The sequence below is a fragment of the Brachyistius frenatus genome, unplaced genomic scaffold, assembly GCF_029030835.1.
Source record: "Brachyistius frenatus isolate BFR_SWC_R1_liver_20210118 unplaced genomic scaffold, ASM2903083v1 Contig_107, whole genome shotgun sequence".
Classification (NCBI taxonomy): Eukaryota; Metazoa; Chordata; class Actinopteri; family Embiotocidae; genus Brachyistius; species Brachyistius frenatus.
The window spans coordinates 260,980-281,691 of record NW_027210706.1 but is presented as its reverse complement, the minus strand read 5'-3'; the positions used below and the strand labels follow the sequence as shown (position 1 = coordinate 281,691).

The following is a 20,712-nucleotide window of genomic DNA, read 5'->3' as shown; positions in this document are numbered from 1 at the left end:
TAGGCCAAATCTGATGTAGGGAATACTGTAACTGGCATTTTGCTGCAATAAAAAGGAAAAGGACAAATTTGGACAAGGTGTACTTTAGCTGTGTGCAGTAAATTCAAGAAAGAACACGTTTTGTTGGAACGTGTCAGCTAAAGGTTTAGGATTATAGACCTTTTTCATTCACTTATTGAAATGCTATGCAGGAAAAGCAAAGGTGTGATTAATAACACTGACCGAGCCGGCCATTAGTACAGTATGATTGAGCCATTTCAAAGGCCTGTATTTATATGATTTTTATGCTTTTTGTCAAGTCAGTATTCACAACAGCCCCTTTTACTGTTGGACTGCATATATACTGACCAAAGCATTTTATAGTCAGACACGTTTTGTAAAAAAACATCTTCAAACCACAAAAATGTGCAAACACAAGCTGACAGTTGATATTTTTCCAACATCATTACAACTATTATTTCTCATAATACTTTGTCATATCAGTCAACTCTGTCCAACAAATATGTAGCTTTCATTGACTGTTATAATGTTCAAGGAAAACTGTTGATACCACGCAAAACCTCCACATATCACATTCATTTGTTCATTACAATAACAGTTTGGCTTCATTAGGGTCTGTTTTAGGAATGCTTGTAGTCTCACTTTACCATATATTTCTTAACAAGCTGTAAAAAATTTTAATTTTCTTTGTAATATTTAATCTACAAGCAGATTTTCAGACTCTATAGCTGCTCTTTTTGATACCAAATTCAAGAGGAAAGAGGAGGCTCACATCTGGAGGTACGTGTCATCATAGATTGTCATTCTTGGACCTTCAACAGTGGCCTGAAGATAAATTATTTTTTAACGTATTTAGGAACTCGACACTATGGCAGGTGTTAAATCGTCGGGCTACGTGTAATAGGTGACAACTTCAGCACTCATAATATGTGCTTGAGTGCAGAAAAAATGCACTCTTTACTGTATTCAGGGCACTTTTCATAAAACCAGTGTATATATATATATATTTGTCTTTATTTGTCAAACTTTAATTTAGATGCAATACACTTGTGAGACTATTAAAACTAGACAGCCTGCTGGTGATCACCAGAATGGATGATTTGTGGTTGAAGGCTGTCGGTAGGTAGTTGGTTAGCGTTAACAAGCTGGGTTGTTTTAACATGTATTCATTAGTTTACCTGACAAATTTGCGTTGTATAAAAAGCGTATTGGTGTGGTTTGGTTCCGCGCACTACCCGTAGTGCGGAAGCTGCTATGAATTGTTACAGCGCCGACTGGTATTTGTGTTTTCATTTGTAGTTACGGCCATATAACAACATTGTATTTAATACTGAGACACGTGGCTTTGTAATATGTTGTTTGACAGTGTCATAGCTTTCACTCCTCTATAAACCGTATGGGAAGTGTCATGTTGGTCGTTAGCTAGCAAGTTGTTTCACTAGCTTCACTTACTGTCCGTCAACCGGCACCATGAAAGTCCGCTCGTCTGTTTTTGCCTCGTTTATTTTAATTTTTGAAGTCATCGGCATCGCCGTCTTCCTGCGGGGTTTTTTCCCTGTACCTATCAAGTCGTCTGTCTCATCCAAGAGCAAGCTGTCGGATCTGCCGGCGGAGCCGTTGGCAGGTGAGTTCACGGCTTCAGCTCCCGGAGCGTCTCCTCCTGGTGACCGCTCAAACTCACACTTTCTCCCGTTACAGGCGGCTCTCCCAACTCATCCCGCCTGCCCCAGCCCCTGTTCAAAAGAGTGGTTATCATGTTAGTGGATGCCCTCCGAGAGGACTTCGTGTTTGGACCCAGTGGTCGCGTGTATATGCCCTACACCAGACACCTGGTGGAGAGAGGCTCGACGCACAGCTTTGTGGCCAAGGCGAGACCTCCTACAGTCACCATGCCCCGGATCAAGGTACGAGGGCACGGGGGCACGGCGGGGAGGTTGAAATGGGAACTCCTCATCAAGTTTGACCACTGACTCTCATACATACAGACAAGGATCAGGCACCAAAAAACACGCCGGGGTGAGAACAAAAACCACGTCAGGACAAAAACCACATCAGGACAAAAAACCATGTCAGGGTGAGAACAAAAACCACGTCAGAACAAAAACTACGTCAGGACAAAAACCACGTCAGGACAAAAACCACATCAGAACAAAAACCACATCAGGGTGAGAACAAAAACCACGTCAGGGTGAGAACAAAAACCACGTCAGGGTGAGAACAAAAACCACGTCAGGACAAAAACCACGTCGGGTTGAGAACAAAAACCACTTCAGGACAAAAACCACGTCAGGACAAAAACCACATCAGAACAAAAACCACATCAGGACAAAAACCACGTCAGGGTTAGAACAAAAACCACGTCGGGGTGAGAACAAAAACCACGTCGGGTTGAGAACAAAAACCACGTCAGGACAAAAACCACGTCAGGGTTAGAACAAAAACCACGTCAGGGTGAGAACAAAAACCACGTCGGGTTGAGAACAAAAACCACATCAGGACAAAAACCACGTCAGGGTTAGAACAAAAACCACGTCAGGGTGAGAACAAAAACCACGTCGGGTTGAGAACAAAAACCACGTCAGGACAAAAACCACGTCAGGGTTAGAACAAAAACCACGTCAGGGTGAGAACAAAAACCACGTCGGGGTGAGAACAAAAACCACGTCAGGACAAAAAACCATGTCAGGGTGAGAACAAAAACCACGTCAAGACAAAAACCACATCAGGACAAAAACCACGTCAGGGTTAGAACAAAAACCACGTCTGGGTGAGAACAAAAACCACGTCGGGGTGAGAACAAAAACCACGTCGGGTTGAGAACAAAAACCACGTCAGGACAAAAACCACGTCAGAACAAAAACCACGTCAGGGTGAGAACAAAAACCACGTCAGGACAAAAACCACGTCGGGTTGAGAACAAAAACCACTTCAGGACAAAAACCACGTCAGGACAAAAACCACATCAGAACAAAAACCACATCAGGACAAAAACCACGTCAGGGTTAGAACAAAAACCACGTCGGGGTGAGAACAAAAACCACGTCGGGTTGAGAACAAAAACCACGTCAGGACAAAAACCACGTCAGGGTTAGAACAAAAACCACGTCAGGGTGAGAACAAAAACCACGTCGGGTTGAGAACAAAAACCACATCAGGACAAAAACCACGTCAGGGTTAGAACAAAAACCACGTCGGGTTGAGAACAAAAACCACGTCAGGACAAAAACCACGTCAGGGTTAGAACAAAAACCACGTCAGGGTGAGAACAAAAACCACGTCGGGGTGAGAACAAAAACCACGTCAGGACAAAAAACCATGTCAGGGTGAGAACAAAAACCACGTCAAGACAAAAACCACATCAGGACAAAAACCACGTCAGGGTTAGAACAAAAACCACGTCTGGGTGAGAACAAAAACCACGTCGGGGTGAGAACAAAAACCACGTCGGGTTGAGAACAAAAACCACGTCAGGACAAAAACCACGTCAGAACAAAAACCACGTCGGGTTGAGAACAAAAACCACGTCGGGGTGAGAACAAAAACCACGTCAGGGTTAGGAAAAGATCATGTTAAAGTAAGTGATTTTATGAAAACAATGTTACATACATTACGTTTAGAGAAATCCACATTGACTTTTGATTTTCTCACGGACTCGTACAGTCTCCATGGTGGAAGCCGTGTGTTTGCTCCATCAGACCACCTTTGACCTCCTCCTGGGGTGAACTTTGTTTTTCTTCTCACTCTGCCACATGACCTCTTTGTTGGGCCCTGGTGGTCACGGTGGCCTTTGGGCATATCTCTGTAACGCACTGGGAACGACGACGGGCTGGTCTGTCAAATGAACTTGTTTTGGATTGACAGGAGCTGCAAAGACATTTGCTGTAGCGAGTTCACTATTCAGATCCAAATTATCAATATTTCACCAAACTGATCCAAAAGCACAAATTTTCTATTCAAAATTAAGGTAATAAAGGTATTTTTAAATCTAACTTTTGTGCGGAACCCGTATATTGATTAAATATTAAATTTAATATAAAAAAAAAAAGAATAGCTCTAAAATAGCCTGTGTACTATCGCTTTACCCTATGGTGATAAAAATCTGGCTATTATGCTGCCATTTTTCTGTTGGTAACAAGTTCCATGTTCATGTCAGTGGTCAGGGAGACTTTGATAGATACAGTTTCTCCGATGTAATGTCCACCTTGCTGAAGCTAATGCCGACTGAAACGGCAGCATATGTTTAAATCCTATTGTTCAGGTTTGTTGGAACATTATAGAAACGTAAAGGTTCAATTTTAACAAGCATTTTGGAAGCGACAATTTGTGGTGCTGTTGAACTGAAACGGAAGTCAAGAGAATCTCTTGTCGGACTAAGGTGGACGATACTGACTGCAAATGTGCAGGTTTTAGTTCAAAGCAAGGCTTGGCGGCACGGTGGTGCAGTGGTTAGTACTGTCACCTCACAGCAAAAAGGTTCTGGGTTCGAATCCGGTCCTGGGCCTTTCTGTGCGGAGTTTGCATGTTCTCCCTGTGCTTGCGTGGGTTCTCTCCGGCTTCCTCCCATCATCCAAAAACATGCACCTCAGGTCAGGTTACCTGGCGCCGCGGTCGTGGCAGCCTGCTGCAGCATCTCCCCCCTGAGAGCCCCCCTGCTGTAGTGAAGAAATTTCCCCTCGGGGATTAATAAAGTGTATAAAATCAAAAAAACTCAATGCTTTTCACCTCCCTGCTGTACAAGTGCTGCCATTATGACATAGTAAAATTAAAGGAACAATTTGCCACTTTTCATGTAGATGTCCACTCGGTCTTGATTAGTCAGGTCAGTCATTTCCTCATCGTATGTTATATTGAAGGAGAAAGCGGAGTGTCTCTGCGTTTTCCTGCTCACCGAACTGTGATGGCGTGCCAACAACAACCAAGATGCATTGTGTGTAAACCTTTGATGCAGAACCCCCAAATCATTTGCTTCCTTTTGCAAAGTCTGTCCCCTTGTTGCACCAACTCAACCAAAAACTGATAAACAGCTGGACGATGCAGAGAGCAAAAGACAAGAGACAAGGTGGCTCTTCATCAGGAAGCTACTGATCTACAGGACATTGCAATGTAAGCAGCTTTTATGAACAAAACAACACACTTTTTAAGAGAAACGTTTGTCCAGTGTTGATGTGTGTCACCACCTTCACCCACTTTGTTGGCCAAAACAGCGTTCAGGGAATAAAATCCTAAACGGTCGTCGGCCCTCTCGGCCCTGCTGGTTTTAGTTGTGTTTTTCAGTTTATCATCGGTATCCTGAAGAAGTTCGCCAGTTCTTCTCTAGGCAAGCAGAAAACTTTCATGCACAGTAGCGTACACACAGCTCTCTCAGTTGGCGCTGACGACAACATCCAACAAAAACTGCCCACACTGAAATTATATTTCCATTGACATCTGAGACGACCACCAGTTTGTGTTTGGTCCCTGCAGCTCACTGTCTGGATGGTGCGGCCTTTCTCCACTGCGTTTCTTTGTCAAATAAATACAGCTGAATATCTGAGTCAGGCAAAATACTGTGAATTGTATCCTTGTCCACAACATCTTTTACACTCATATTTTGGGAGGACATTTGCACTGTTGGAAATGTAGCTGTATTATAGTACTGCATTGCAATAAAGTGAAGAGAACTCGATTTTGTTTTGGTGCGGCATCTAGAGCGCCCCCTGGTGACCCCGACTGCTCAGTTAGCTTTTCCAGCCTTTAACTCCATCACTGTAGACATCAAATGACAGCATTGGGGACGGAGGAAAAACAGATTCTGCTGCTGTTTTCCAAAGACATGGAGAACCTATTGCTTCAGTTGTCTATATTTACCATCAACACTAATTGGACACCCACATAAAAAGTAGCAGATTTTGCTTTTGAGGCGTCTTTGTTGTGATTAAATAAATTTAACTTAATCATGTAAAAGGACAAAAGTGACACAGATGAAGGCCAGACTTTTATCTTCAGGGGTGTTTGAGCCAGATGTTCCTTTGAGCCCAGAATAAACATGTAAAAGGAAAATGTGAGGAACATCTTGAAACAGGTGCTAAGCGTCCAGCCTATAACTGAAAATAGGGTTAGATGGCACAATCTGGGAAAGTGTGAAAACGTGATGCGTTGTCACATTTGGATAATGTGTCGTTCTGATGAGAGTATTTTGGGAGCAGTGCCAGCAGGGAATTACAGTCATGTCATGTGCGCCTCGCATGACAGGTGGTTGTGCTATAACCCACTAAAGATTGTGGGCAGACTGGGAACGAGTCAGCACGTTGCTGTCACTGCTGCTGGAGAGGTTTTTGCAAAGGGAATGATTTTCCAGGAGAAGGAGCAGCTCAGTCTTGTCCGTACGGGCGCCGGGCAGTGCTGAGCTGACGGGAAGACGTCTAACTGAAGCTGTCAGGTGAAACTGAATATTCAGCCTGAGTGTCAGAGGGTCGAATAAAAGGCAAGATTCATGCTTTAGCAGCGTTGGGAGGAAGGGGGATGTGCTGACGCTGTCAAGGTGTTATAAAGACAGAAGAATATTGGAGGCAGAACTCAGCCGTGGATGAACCCCACGGCTGAAGAGTCACAGTGTGGACAGAATCCTCCTCAGTGATGTCTGATTAATGTGGTCAGTCAGGTAGAATAGGAGAAGAGTGCAGACTCTGCGATTCTCGGGTTAGCGAGGGCGGCAAAGAGCATTTTTTTGGTTGACGGTATTGAAAACAGCGGACAGGACAAAGAGTAGGTGGAGTGACACCTGGAGCAGATAAAAACCTTTCTTTTTTTTATTTTGATACACTTAATTAATCCCCGAGGGGAAATTTCTTCACTACAGCAGGGGGGCTCTCAGGGGGGAGATGCTGCAGCAGGCTGCCACTAGCGCGGCGCCAGGTAACCTGACCTGAGGTGCATGTTTTTGGATTCTGAGGTCTGAACCAGCAGAGAATGGAGCTGCTCATGGGCAATTGTTTTTGGAGTGTTTTTTAATGAAAGCACTCATACAATGGTGACACATGTCTGTTAAAGGCATCAGAATCCAAAGAATTGTACTAAAATAATACATTTTTAACATTTTTGTTAGTGTTCGACTCAAGCGGCAGTTGACGTCCCCCATTGGTGTGAACGGCCGTAATGAAGTCAGATTTTGTCTGTACTGACCATATTTGGGCGAGCTGGGGGGATCTGACTCGATCTGATTGGAAACCCAGCGATACTACATCCCGCCCACCGACAGCTGTAACCTGACTGCACCACAGGCCTGTCAATTAAACAAACACGCCCTCCAAAACCCAATCTTGAGGCTTATTTTCTAATTAACGATGGGATTATTTGAAGATGGACAGCCAGAAAACTAATAAGAAGAAGCGACTTTAGCTAGCTAAATTTTATTGACTGAGAATTTTGAGACTAGTTGAATGGGGGTCTATGGAGGTGAAGGCTTTTTGGAACCGACCTTTAGTGGCACCCGGTGGTATTACATCTTAAGGCACTTCTGCATCGACCGGAAGCTGCGTCCACTTTTATATACAGTCTATGGTATCTGCCCTTCAGGGAAGCAACAATTAATTATTAATTATTTAATTGTTTTACCTAAATTTTTTTACAAAAGAGTTAAAAATGCCAATCCCAGATACTAAAGCCCAAGGTGACGCCGTCAGATGACTCATTTTGTCTGATCAACACGTCAAAACCTAAAGATAATACGTTTTCTATCAAACTTGGCAAATATAAACGCTCGTCTCCCGACAGGAGAAGCTCGACACCCCAAAACGTATTGATGCCCAATTTCTTCTCACGGGACAAAGAACTGCCAGTTGTTTCTCAGTTGAAGTGTTTCAGCTCTGGTCTGAAACAGAATCTGACAAATGCCGTTGTGTTGTTTTTTTATTTTATTTTTTGACATTTTGACAGGCAGGAAATGTTCAACGGGAGTCAAAAACAGCTGCTGAAAACATTTTACAAGAGCCTGAACGATATACATGAAAACTTATTTTACTTAACATAATGCTGAAAGAGATTGTTGGGGTAAATTGTACATTGTTGGAATTTTGTATTTATAGTTATCTATAATTATTTATTTCCAAGTGAAGTTCACTGTTTTGTTGCACTGATGTCCTTTTGGACAACAAAGTTTAACTTTGAACTGTAATGTATCCTGCCTCCATTTAATATGTTTGATACTTTTGGGTTGATACTGATATTGGCAAGTAAAAAAAAAATTCAGATATCAATATATTGAATAAAATCTGGTTCTCAGTCAGGCTCTAATTTTTACCCACGTTGTATTTAAACTAACTGTCCTATAATTTGAATCTGTGAATTGGTTCAATTTTTACTCACCCTGATGAGTAAACATTGAACCTGTTGTCCTTTTCTGTCTGATTGAAATTAGCAGAGCAGCACTTTGCCTTTTATTGGGTAGCTGTTGTCTATTTTGGGAGTTAATAAAATGTTTTCATTCTTATTGAGAAGTAAAAGTGAGCAAATTTAAATTCAGCAGAAACAAGTTAACCGTCTGCAAATGAAAGAAAACGTCTCAAACACACTTCAGTCTCGTCAAAGAAGAGCTGACACTGGTTGTCACATAGAGAAACGCATGTCGTTGATGAGTGAAGCCAGATTGAGGTGGATTTGCAGGGAGACAGATGTTTCACCATAATCCAGGGGTTTAGGGAAAGATGCAGTGATGATGAAGGGAAGGAGCTTGAAGACAGCTTGGGATAAACAGTCCTGGATGTGACACTTTTTAAAGACTTCTGTTGATGAAGGAGAGAGGCTGGGAGGATGTCAGGACAAATCAAAAAACACATCTCTGATTTGGAAGCACTTGCGTGAAGTGTTTATGTTGCAGCAGAGATGTACAGAGTGGACAACTGAAGAATGTACTTCCTAAGCTTTCCAGAAACATGTAGGTTGGATTTGTAGGCTTCATGGGAGCACACAGGTTCATTTGCAGTCCTGCAAAAGGACCAGTTTATCACTTTGGTATTTACAGCTTTGCGTACGAGCTTGGTATTTACAGTAGATTCAATGCACCGCACTTCAGGTTTTTGACATCATGTATTAAGTGTAATACTTTATCTTTTTTTTCTCTCCAAAACAAAAATAAATGATTGATAATTGCTTATTGAAATCGGGTTGAAACTTGCGTTATTTAGGGATTAATATAAACTGGATGAGCAACGACATGCTACATGACGTCCTCTGATTTTTTTTTTGGCACTATCACACAGCAGCTGGTGCTCAACAAAAACAATCATATAGTCATCGTGGGTTTGAGGCAACACATATCAGTTTGTAGCAACTACGCTGGTCACTTTAACCTTGAAGTGACTCAGAAGTTCTGTTATCCAAAGGGCTTCAAACCAAAAGTAGTCCCTTTGAGTTTTAATGATCCACCAATAGGTGGCAGTATAGACCAACCTCCTTTTACTGCCCACTATCACTGCATTGCACCCAATTAACTGGTATGACACAGCCAACTAACCTAAATCATAATCTCTCAGTGGCACAGCTATTAATTTACACACACATTAGAGCCAACAGCCCTTCCACTGTATCTAGTAATGAAACAGTGTCTATGCAGATAAAATGAATGGCTCAAATTCAAGTCTTATTCGAATGCACAGTTGGATTTTACTATCTAGTTTAACCACCGTGCATTATTTTTTATTTGGGGCCAGGAAGCAAACAGTTGTTATAACGGGCTCTTCCCACTAAATTTGACGTTTCCAGTGAAGTCGGTCAGTCTAACCAAGACAGGAAGACAAAAGAAGTTTCCTCCCCGGTCCTGTATTCACATGTGGCCATTTGAGCCACACTCTCCACCCCGGCAGAGCAGTCAGTGGGCATTCCTGAGCTGCAGGATTGGGACAATGAATTCAGTTAATCATAACAGTAGCATTAGCAACACACTGTGGGTGTTTGAAAGGCCAGTTTCTGCCAGGGTGGAATGAATACAGTCGTGCATAATAGCTCTACTGTATTGCCTCCATAGGTGTTACCTGGTAATAAGGCCTGAGAAAATTGAGGATGTTTTCACATTAACGGTAGAAAGCCTTCCTTTCAGGACTCAACAGAAATTAAGCACTGAGAAGGAAACTGAGAAATCTTGTGCCAGGCTCGAGGACTGGAAATCACAGCCCCTTCCGTCTGTGTTTTGGCACCTTTACAAGTTTTTATCACCATGCCAGAGAGTGTCTGTATAACCCACTGATATTGTATTTGACATTTAAGCGGTGGCACTTCGCAAGCCTAGACGCACACTGTGGGCCAGTAATTAGTATGTTGATGAGTCACTGATTCATTTCGGCAGCTTCTCAATGTTTTTTTGGCATCTAGAGAAATTTAGCCTTTTTAAACTGTGAACCTTTTCTCAGAGCTTTCGAACTGATAATTTTCTTTACAGTAGAATGATCTTTAGATGCCCCTGTCTTTATTATTGCCTACCAGAAAAGGGTTTTACCATTTAAGCGAAAGACATTTTTTGTCCACTGATTTGATTAGTCAAACTATCTGTATTAATAAACCGGGGACCTCTGTGACTGAACAGGCAGAAAGAGAAGCAGAACCATCCATCTCGTCCTGAAACGAGCATCTGAACCGGCAGGAGCAAAACAATCGGGAGGAAGGAAGTGGGAAATAAGTGAGGAACAAAGTTCACGAAATTTCAGCTTCAATTTCCAGTTGTAGTTTATTTTTATACTTATCAATCGATTGATCAAACTGTTTTATTGTTAAATAGGAAAGAGTAACAGTTCCAGGTGTATATGTTACGTTCCTACCTTGTACACTTATGGTTTTGAATGATAGCCCCATTTTATTTATCATTATGTCTTCATTGAAATATGAATAAACAGCATGTTTTAACAAAACTAAATATAATTTCTGCACATCACTTAGATTTTTTTTTTTTGCTTTACTCTCAAAAGTTATAAAGAAATAACTTGGGCATCCTGGGAAATGCTAATACGGCAACAAAGCTGTGCAGTCAACCCCGGGAGTCGTGTTGAATCATGTTCCTCAACACTCAGTGAATGAACACCAGAATATTACCCGCCAAAGAGTCTCCCTGAACACAAGCTGGAGTCTAACTTAGAAAATAAACTCCCGAAATCAAACCCTTTGTTTAACTCCAGGATATTTCACTCCAGAAATTTGCTGTGTATTGTAGAGCTACAACTGAGTGGCAGCCCACCATCCCGTCATCCATTGGTTTGTGAACTGCTGTTTTGAAGCCTTGAGTCTGGTGTTGTGGCTGTCGCCATATTGTTGTTTTGGAGCCAGAAGTTTCCATATTTGGACGAGCTTGGGAGGAGTGAAGGGTGAATCTAACTGAGAACCCGAGGACACTGTACCTGCCCACCTATACCAGCAACCTGACTGCACCTCAGCCATGTCAATTATAACAGGCACGTTCCCAAACATACCTGTCTTCGACGCCTGATGTTTAATTACTATTAATTATATTTAATTATGGAATTCCTTTCAGAAGGACCACCACAACACCGATCCGAAGGAGTGACTTTAGCTAATTATGCTTTTTGAATGGGAGTCAGTGGGAGGCAGAAGTTTGAGGAAGCCAGCCCCTGGTGGTCCTCAGTGATATTGCGCTTCAGAGCACTTCCACATTGGCTTCACCTTCCAGATCCGGAGACTACGTCTGTTTTTATATAGCCTACAGTCTATGAATCCTGCCCATGTTTGTGGGGGTGTGACATCTTAATTTTATTGCTGTTTGTCTCTTGTGAAGTTTCCACAGCGTCGCTATAGAGCAGCTAAAGTGGTACTCGCACACTAACCAACACACTGACTGCTACAAAGTGTTTTGTCAGCAGAAAAAAACACTAGCATATCAAATCTGATTGGATGGACAAAACTTTTAGATGTAAACTGAAACGCAGGATTATATAAGGACAATACAGCAACATAAAGCGGTGCTCTAAATAGTAATTTAAAAGCTGACTGTGAATTTGCCAGTTGAGCCCCCTCGACAGTTCGCTCGAACACCTGGGCCCACAAACAATAAAGGCCGGTCACCACTGATTTTTTTTTAGCCTGGATTTTTGAGTGTCCCCAAGGATCTCAGGCTGCGCTCCAGGCAGCGCATCGGGGGTTTAAATAACAGTGTTTCCTGCCAGTATCTGCAATCTCATGTCTCCTTCAGTGCATAAAGACAAGGCCTTTGTACTTCCCCCTCGACGATGCAGCAGGCTCTTTCCTGACTTCCAAAATAGGCTGTGTTTTCCTTGTCTGTCAAATGGAGGCCAGTGTCGTTTTATTTCAGATTCAATGATGAAATCAGTAGAAATTGTGCTTTATAAATATCTACCGGTACCTGATTGAGCTTTCAGTTTCCATTTGTGGCAGCAAGATTGGTTTGGGGATCTGGGAATTAGTTTGGTTTGTAATGTTTGATCAGTGCAGTGACTAATCAGATTACAGTAAAATTAATTAATTCGATTTATTTTTGTATTTTTGTTGTTATTATTATAGATAAATAACTTTACTTTTCTTCTTTAAAAAAAAAAAAACTGTACTTCAGTACAAGTCTTAATTAACTGGGTTAATATGATGAAACTGTAAGATTGTAAAACACCATTAAAAGACAATTATTGTTCAAAGGACAATGACAAAAACATATCCCTCCCCAGGCTCTCACCACTGGCAGTATCCCAGGCTTCATTGATGTGGTAATGAACCTGAATTCTCCTGCACTCTTGGAAGACAACCTCATTTGGCAGGCCAAGACAGCAGGGAAGAGGATCATCTTCTATGGCGATGACACCTGGATGCGCCTCTTCCCGAAACACTTCATGGAGTCCGATGGCACAACCTCCTTCTTTGTTTCTGACTACACTGAGGTATGTACAAGTTCAACAGCTGGGATTTGGCTGAGTCATATTTTTTTTTGCTACTGTCAACGAAGGATTAAAGCAAAAAAATAATTCTACATTAAAAATTGTGAAAGAATAAAAAATTTAAACAAAAAAAAAGTTTTCTATGTTAGTGGTGAGGTTGGTGTTTTAACTAGTACTGTTCAGGCATATAGCAGCATGAAGTGACTCACTCACACCTCGGGTGTTTCATATTGTAGGGACGTATTTTTTGCTCTGATCTGAGTCATTTGATTCAGAGAATCTGTTGATACCGAGTCCTGATCCGATACTTGTCTTTTCCTAGATAATACAGCTACACGGTGCTCACTTCAAGTTTATTAAGTTTTACAATTATTCCCATGTATATGCAAGACAGTTGAATAGTTCTGCAATGCACCCAGAAAAAACTTCTGTATCCAGGTGGTTCCCATTTTTTATGTTTTTATTTGACTATTATCTTAAGCTCTTTTATAAATTCCACTCAGTGCAGCATTGCAGTAAGAACATATTCAAAATGAATAATATAATCGTGATTCCACTTCAAAGTGGTGTAATAGCTTGAATTTAACATTCACAGTCAAAACAAATAAAGATCACAATTCCACTTCACCAATGAATGAACTCACTGTACTTTGATGAGTGTATATTTTTTAGGTGTCGTATCAAACTATCAGTATTGAACGCAGCTGTGTTACCACTTACTCGCGAAATGCTCACAACAAGTGGCTACTGGAGCGATTTTGTGTTTCCACACTGCAGACATTTTGTCGCACATAAGCCACTTGCCTCTAACTGTGCTCTCTGTTTATGACACCTGTGTGACAGCTGATGTAAAATACAGGATACTAATCTTTAAGATCAGATCGGAAAAACACATTTTCTTAAGATATAAAGATTTGGAATTGTGGAAGGAAGAGCAAGGTAAACTTATAATAGTGTTTAGAAATACAAATACAGGTGCTATACAAATAATTTATTTGTATAGCACCTTTCATACAAGAAATGCAGCTCAAAGTGCTTCACAGCAAGAGAATTACATGCAGTGTTTCACATAAACAAATATAGAGGAACATTTAAAAATATAGAAAAGAAATGAGGTAAAACGGATATAATGCATAAGAAACAGATAAAATGCTTAACATTAAATACAAATAGAGTTAAAATATAAAAATGAACAACATGCATTTTAAAGGCGCGGTAGTTCAAGTGCAAGACAGCTTCAAGAGTAGCTAGTTAAAGGTTATTGTAAAGATAATATATGTTTTGAGCTTTCTTTTGAAGGTATTAACTGAGCAGCTTCCCTGATATCTAACTGGTAGTTTGTTCCACAGCTTTGGAGCGTCGCTGACAAAAGCTGAATCCCCAATGTTCTTTCAACTGTTGCTGTGAACCTCCAATAAACCAGCAGCAGATGATCTCAGTGTTTTTGAAGACTCATAGTTCACCAGAGAGTTAGAGATGTAACTTGGTCCGAGCCCATTAAGAGCTTTGTATGTGAGGAGGAGGAGCTTAAAGTCAATCCTGTGTCTGACAGGTAAACCGTGCAGAGCAGCCAGAACTGGACTGATGTGTTCTCTGCTCTTGGTTCTAGTTAATACTCGAGCTGCAGAGTTTTGCATGAGCTGAAGTCTCTCTGTTGTTTTCTTTGGTCAGCCAGTAAAAAGTGCATGAAAGTGGTCCAGTTGGCTAGAAATGAAGGCATGAATCAACTTTTCACCATCTGTCTGATTTTTAAACCCTGGCTTTGTTTGTGAGGTGGAAAAAAATAAATTTTTGTCACCTTATCAATGGCCTTGAAACTTAGATCAGAGTCTAAGATTACACCAAGACTAATTACCGTACCCACGGAGTTAGTTGCCCAAATTATTGCTCATCCATTTATTTATTGCTAAAAAACATTCAGTGATGGAGCGCGTAGCTGCATCATCATTTTGTTCAGCGGCGATGTACAATTGTGTATCATCTGCATAACTGTGAAAACAAACATTGTGCTCTCTAAAACAAACATTGTGAACTCCAAAGCAAACATTTTGCTCTCCAAAACACACATTTTTCTCTCTCAGGATGTTCCCCAGTGGCAGCATGTAGAGGGAGAACAGTAGAGGACCGAGGCAGCTGCCCTGTGGAACCCCACAGCAGCTTCATGTTTCTCTGATTTTACCTCCATCAGCAATATCATTTACACACAAAGTCATCAAGTTGTCAAAGATTTTATTTAATTTAATAGCGCGTTATAGTTCGGTGCATTTGTTCTGTGCTCCCCATGTATGTCTGGAAATGATTCAGGTTCAGTATTATCTGCGAGGCCAAGTGATCAGCATTAGAGAGATGAAGGCAGCTGACATCCAGGGAGGCACAGAGCTGAGATCACACAAAAACTCCCCATCAATTAGCTCCGTATGCTTAAGCTACAAATGTTCTATGGGACTGTGGGCAATCTGTTCTTGTTGATACTACAATATTGGTGGTGCTGAGATGTGTACCTGAAATACAGGGTGGTTTTGTATCACAGATTTGGGTAAACTTAATTTACATGATATGACCCTAAATTGAGTACCTGTTGAAATCTATTGTAGAAGTAAATGTGCTCCTTGTTTCCATTTAGGTTGACAATAATGTAACCCGTCACTTGGACAGCACCCTAAAAAGAGATGACTGGGACATTTTGATCCTCCACTATCTCGGACTGGACCACATTGGTCATATCAGTGGACCTCACAGCTCTCTCATCCAACCCAAACTGCTGGAGATGGACGACATCCTGAAGAAGATCCACAGCGCTCTCATTTCCAAGGTAATGTCTTTTCTTAATGTCTCTTCATTGTTGAAGTTACTGTTACTCCGACTGTCATCATCTGCATTCTTTGTGGTGATAGATGTTCACAGCGTGTTGCCTTTTCCTTTGTATTTGTAGAAAGTGTGAAATTTCTGGCAAACATTTTATGAAGTTGAAGCTAAAGGGATGTTTGACTTTCATATAAATGCTTAAATTTTTTTACAACATCTTATAATACTACATTTCATGTGAGAGGAGTAGCTCATATTGGCAAACCCGTAGAGAATTATGACCCGACATTTACCTCAGCCGAACACAAATAGCATTTTATATTCCCTCCAGAGAGAGAGAGAGAGAGAGAGAGAGAGAGAGAGAGAGAGAGAGAGAGAGAGAGAGAGAGAGAGAGAGAGAGTGTGGGGGGCATTCAGTTTTATGTGATCTTTTTCTGGAAAAATAGTATTATTATATATAATACTGCTTGTCAAGGGGAAAAAAAAAATCATTTTTTTAACAACAACATAATGAAGAAGAAGTAATATGTAATCACTTTATATGATAATGAGCATACTGCAAACCTGGAACTATTTCTTTCTTTTTTACAAATGTATTTTCTAAACTTAAAAAATCATGGAGTCAAAGTTCCTAAATAATTTAAAACTGAGTCATAAAAGTGATGTAGCTTTACAAATCAGACAGTGACTTTAATAGCGTATCCAGGCTACATCTGTAAAAAAATAAGTCCTTTAAATGAGCTGAAGGCTGTATAAAAGTCATGTAACTCAACACATTCTGTATGATTAGACTGATGTAGGTAAGTGTTACAGTTGGTAACCTTACCTACACACAATAAGACCACATTTCCCATAAACCCTATCACCGCTGGTATTGCTGGTTTTTTCCCCATCAACCAGCATGAGGTTTGTTTTGACGACGAGAGGAAAGGTTAAAGAGCCTCGCTGTAAACGAGGCCTTATTTTTCTTGGCAATTTGTGTTCTAGAAAGCTGACTTCGTGTCGTAATGCCTTAAGCTGCCACACAGCCAGATATTTTCCTTTAGAGTGGGTGAAGAACAAAACAGAACTTGAAAGAGAATATTAAACTTACATTAATCAATGTGTCACTTGAGACACATCTCTATATAAATATTAATGTTATTTTGTTATCTGTTTGCCAGCACTTAGCCCAACAATAGAACGAAAACAATTAGTAGGTCACCTGCAAAATAGTAGGCATTTTGTTCTTTGATGAATTAATCAAATACTTTTTGAAGTTATAGTTCCTGCCTTTGCTGCTTAACTGAATATCTTTAGGTTTCAGAGTGTGATTGTGAAGAAAAGGGCAATTTATTTACATCCTCCTGATCTTTTGGAAATTGTCATGGTGATTTAAATTTTTTTTGTAACATTTAATATACCTAATAGATTATTATTTAACCAAGAATACAATAAGCAGATAATTGATGATGAAATCAATCATTCAAATCAATACAAAATAAAATGGCAACTATTTTCATTAGAAAATAACAACACGCTTTATACAACATATAAAATACACAAACATAACACATTGTTTTACAAACCAAAAGAAAAAACAACATTAAACAATTGATACAATTTTAAATGACAAAAACACAAGAAAAAACAAAGACCTGCTCCGATTGAAACTACCATGATCAACTAAAATGAATATAATCATTTAACATAAATGCCCATAAGACGCTCCATACACAGAATACTTAAGAGTCACCGACATTTCTTCATTAGGTAGTGCTCTTTTAATGTGTTTTTAAAACTATATACATGTTCTTTTGTTGTGAAATGTGATTTGGAAGGGAATTCCCTTCTTGCATTGCTCTTTAAATTCCTGTACGATAAGCTGATGTTGTCTTGGATCTTGGTAAAGTGAAACAACCTCGAGTTAAATATTAATTATATTAATGTCTGTATTAAACGATAATTTTTTTGTATAAAGTAAGTAGAGTCTTTGTTGTTATGGCGTTCCTAATTAAAACCATCAATGAATCCAGCAATCTATTTCTCACTTCAAAACATTTTAAAAACGTTACTTCTTAACCCACAAGAGCTTCACATGCTGCTTTATTCTGCACGTTTTTTTTTTGTTGTTGTTTTTTTTTAAATACCTAATGAAGTATTAGACCAAACAATTGACCAATAATCCAAATGAGATAAAACCAAAGCCTAAATTATTTGTTTATATCTTGCACATCTCTTAATTATTTACACATTGTTTCCCATTTTAGTTACTAATTTATGTATGTGCTTGTCCCATATTGATTTATTGTCTATGATCACTCCCAAAAGTTTGGTTTCTTCTACCTGCTTAATTGAAATATTGTTTATATGGAGATCAAGCTTTGGTTTTAAACATAAAGAATACTTTGATCCAATTACTACACTGGTTGTTTTAGACACGTTGAGTATGAGTCCGTTACTGTTGATCCATTCTACCACAGACTTCAACTCCCAATCTAGATTTGCATTTAATTCACTAATTGTGTCTTCTGCTAAATATATTGTGGAGTCATCAGCATACATTGCAATACGTGCCTTTTTTTTTTTTTTTTAACACTAATGGAAGATCATTAGTGAAAATTGTGTACAGCAGTGGCCTTAGACAACTTCCTTGGGGCACTCCCTGTTTTACATCTTGAACATCTGAGTAACTTCCATTGAAGTTCAATCAAATAACTTATTATCTGTAGTAGTTAATACTTGTAAGATTGATTAAAACCGTAATATTACAATTTTTCCAACATTAACTCATGATCAATAAGGTCAAAAACTGCAGAAAAATCAAGCAAAACCACCCATATAATTTTCCTGTCACCTTTCCTGTCACTTTGCCCTCAATTTAACAAAAGGAGTGATGTACATTCATATTATGTTTTAACCACTGAGGCAACTTTTGTTTCCCGGAAGTCCCAACAATGAAAACTGTATGGAGAGGTAATTACATCATGTGAATTCAGAGAAATGTTCTGTAGGAAAAAATCTCAACTGTTAAACAATCTGAAGGATTACAACTTGAACCTGTCTGTTATTTACACTGTATTTGAACATTTTTGCATGGTTCCTAGTTCTTGATTCAAGTTATTGGTTCGCTCGATGAGTGGGTTGAATTTAGCTGTCAACATGTTTCTCTTTATTAGCATTCATTAAACTCAACATGACACTTCAAATTTAAATCCTAACTTTAGCATTTTTAAGGGTTATTAATTGTAGTCAGTCTTTGTAATGACAGGGAAATATGCAAATATAAAGTCATGATCAATAGTTAATATATTAATGTGATGCTACCAGTGAATTTTTTTTTTTAGCTTGATTGGATTTTGGATAGTCATTTAATTACACAGATAATTTGTATGGTTTCCAGCCTTTATTATGTTATCTGTTGCAGCGGCCCCAGAGATGTTAAGCTTTTCTGTTATCCATAATATTGTCTGTGATCAGTGTGCTTATCTTCTGCTTTTGTCTTTTTCTGCGTGCTCTGACAGCTGTGCTTGTATATTGTATTTGCACCGTGTGCGTTACTAATGGGCATTGTGTCGCTGTCATGCAGCTATATAGCTTGTATTTAGATTGTCAAGTCATATATATATATGAGACTACAATCTCCTTCTTTCCTGCCCTTTTGTATATCTGAAATGGCAGAGCGAACAGAAGCCAAGTGCACATATCCTTGCAGGGTATCTTTTGGATATTTTGATGCAACATTTCACCACATCTTAAAAGTTGTTAATTCTGTCTCGTTAAATCTTTTCTCTCCAGGCTCATGGCGACATCTTTGCGTTGTGGGCATCGGGGGCCTCATGCGCTTTCCCAATGAGCTCTTTGAATGAAATGTGTCTCGCTTCAGTCCCATCACTGAAAGCTGTGTGTTCTTTTCTACAGCAGCACTGTGACCTAAATATAGACCTGGCCCAGTGGGGTCCCGCAGGATATCTTAGAAACTTCAACAAAAACAACCATGTTTTCTTTGATCAACACATGCTTTCAACATGTTCGGGTGTGATCTCATCATATCAGGGGGTTTCACTGCACACGGAAGCCGGGTGTTGTTTGCTGCTTCATCACGAGAAAAGGAGTGTAGCAAACAAGTGACAGCCCTCAAAGTTTCATTTCCTAATGTGATGCGAGGAGCCAATTTCAGCGAGCTCATATCAGCGGCAGGAAAATGCTTTACCTGCATAGCGAATAGACGCAACACTCTCCTTTTAAACATGATTGAAAAGCAAGATCTCCCCGTCATAAAGACCTCAGTCAGACCTCTGTGTTAATGGAGAGTGCATGGCCTCAATCTTCTCTTGATATTTTAGATTTTGAGGTTGTGTTTCTTCTTTGGCTGTTTGATGTGTAATACTTCTTAAATCTGGCCTGCAAAACAAGCAAAGAATCTGAGTCCTGTAAGGGGACAAAAGAAATGGAGATTCATAGCTGCAAATATTTAGATTTATATGTGTCTATTTGTTTTTCTTTTTACCTTCCTTCTTGTGTTCAGACACAATACTTGACTATTGTCCTTTTATCAAGCGGCAATCAACCATGATGTCACCCATTGATTTGTGGCCCCAAAAAGGGGACCAAGCACTAGCAGCCCTCGATGGTAATGCAGCTTAAGGCACTTCTGCTCTGGCCTGATTTTTGTAGACCCGGAGGCTACGTCCACTTTTATATACAGTCTATGCTAAACTGTATATAAAAACAGAGGTAGTCTCTGGGTGTCTGAAAAGTGAAGCTAATGTGGAAATGCCTCAAAGTACAATACCACTGAGAGCCACTTGGGGTTGCCTCCAAAGAAAATTGCTCCAATAGGACCTCAGTTCAAAAAGCTTCTCATGAAACACAAAGTCAGTCGATTTTAGTTTTTCCACAAGTCATAATGGTGTCATAGTTAAATGGACTCTTTCTGATTAGTGTTCTGGTGGTCTGTCTGAAAATAATTTCATAATTAATTAGATATATAGATTGGGAGGTATGTTTGAGGGCGTGGCTGGTATGATTGACACGCCTAGGGTGCATCAGGTTGTCGGTATAT

At 40.0% G+C, this 20,712-nt stretch overlaps 1 protein-coding gene across 2 annotated transcripts in view; it reads left to right on the top strand.

Annotated features, from left to right (window-relative positions):
• Window positions 1–1,253: 1,253 nt before the first annotated feature.
• pigg (phosphatidylinositol glycan anchor biosynthesis class G (EMM blood group)) overlaps window positions 1,254–20,712 on the top strand; it is a 64,529-nt gene continuing 45,070 nt past the window's right edge. For both annotated transcript variants that reach the window (XM_069712140.1, XM_069712139.1), the window contains exons 1-4: window positions 1,254–1,624; window positions 1,699–1,904; window positions 12,657–12,866; window positions 15,487–15,675. In XM_069712140.1, the coding sequence (XP_069568241.1) occupies window positions 1,471–1,624; window positions 1,699–1,904; window positions 12,657–12,866; window positions 15,487–15,675 (759 nt within the window). In that variant the 5' untranslated portion in view covers window positions 1,254–1,470. The remainder of the gene's footprint in view (window positions 1,625–1,698; window positions 1,905–12,656; window positions 12,867–15,486; window positions 15,676–20,712) is intronic.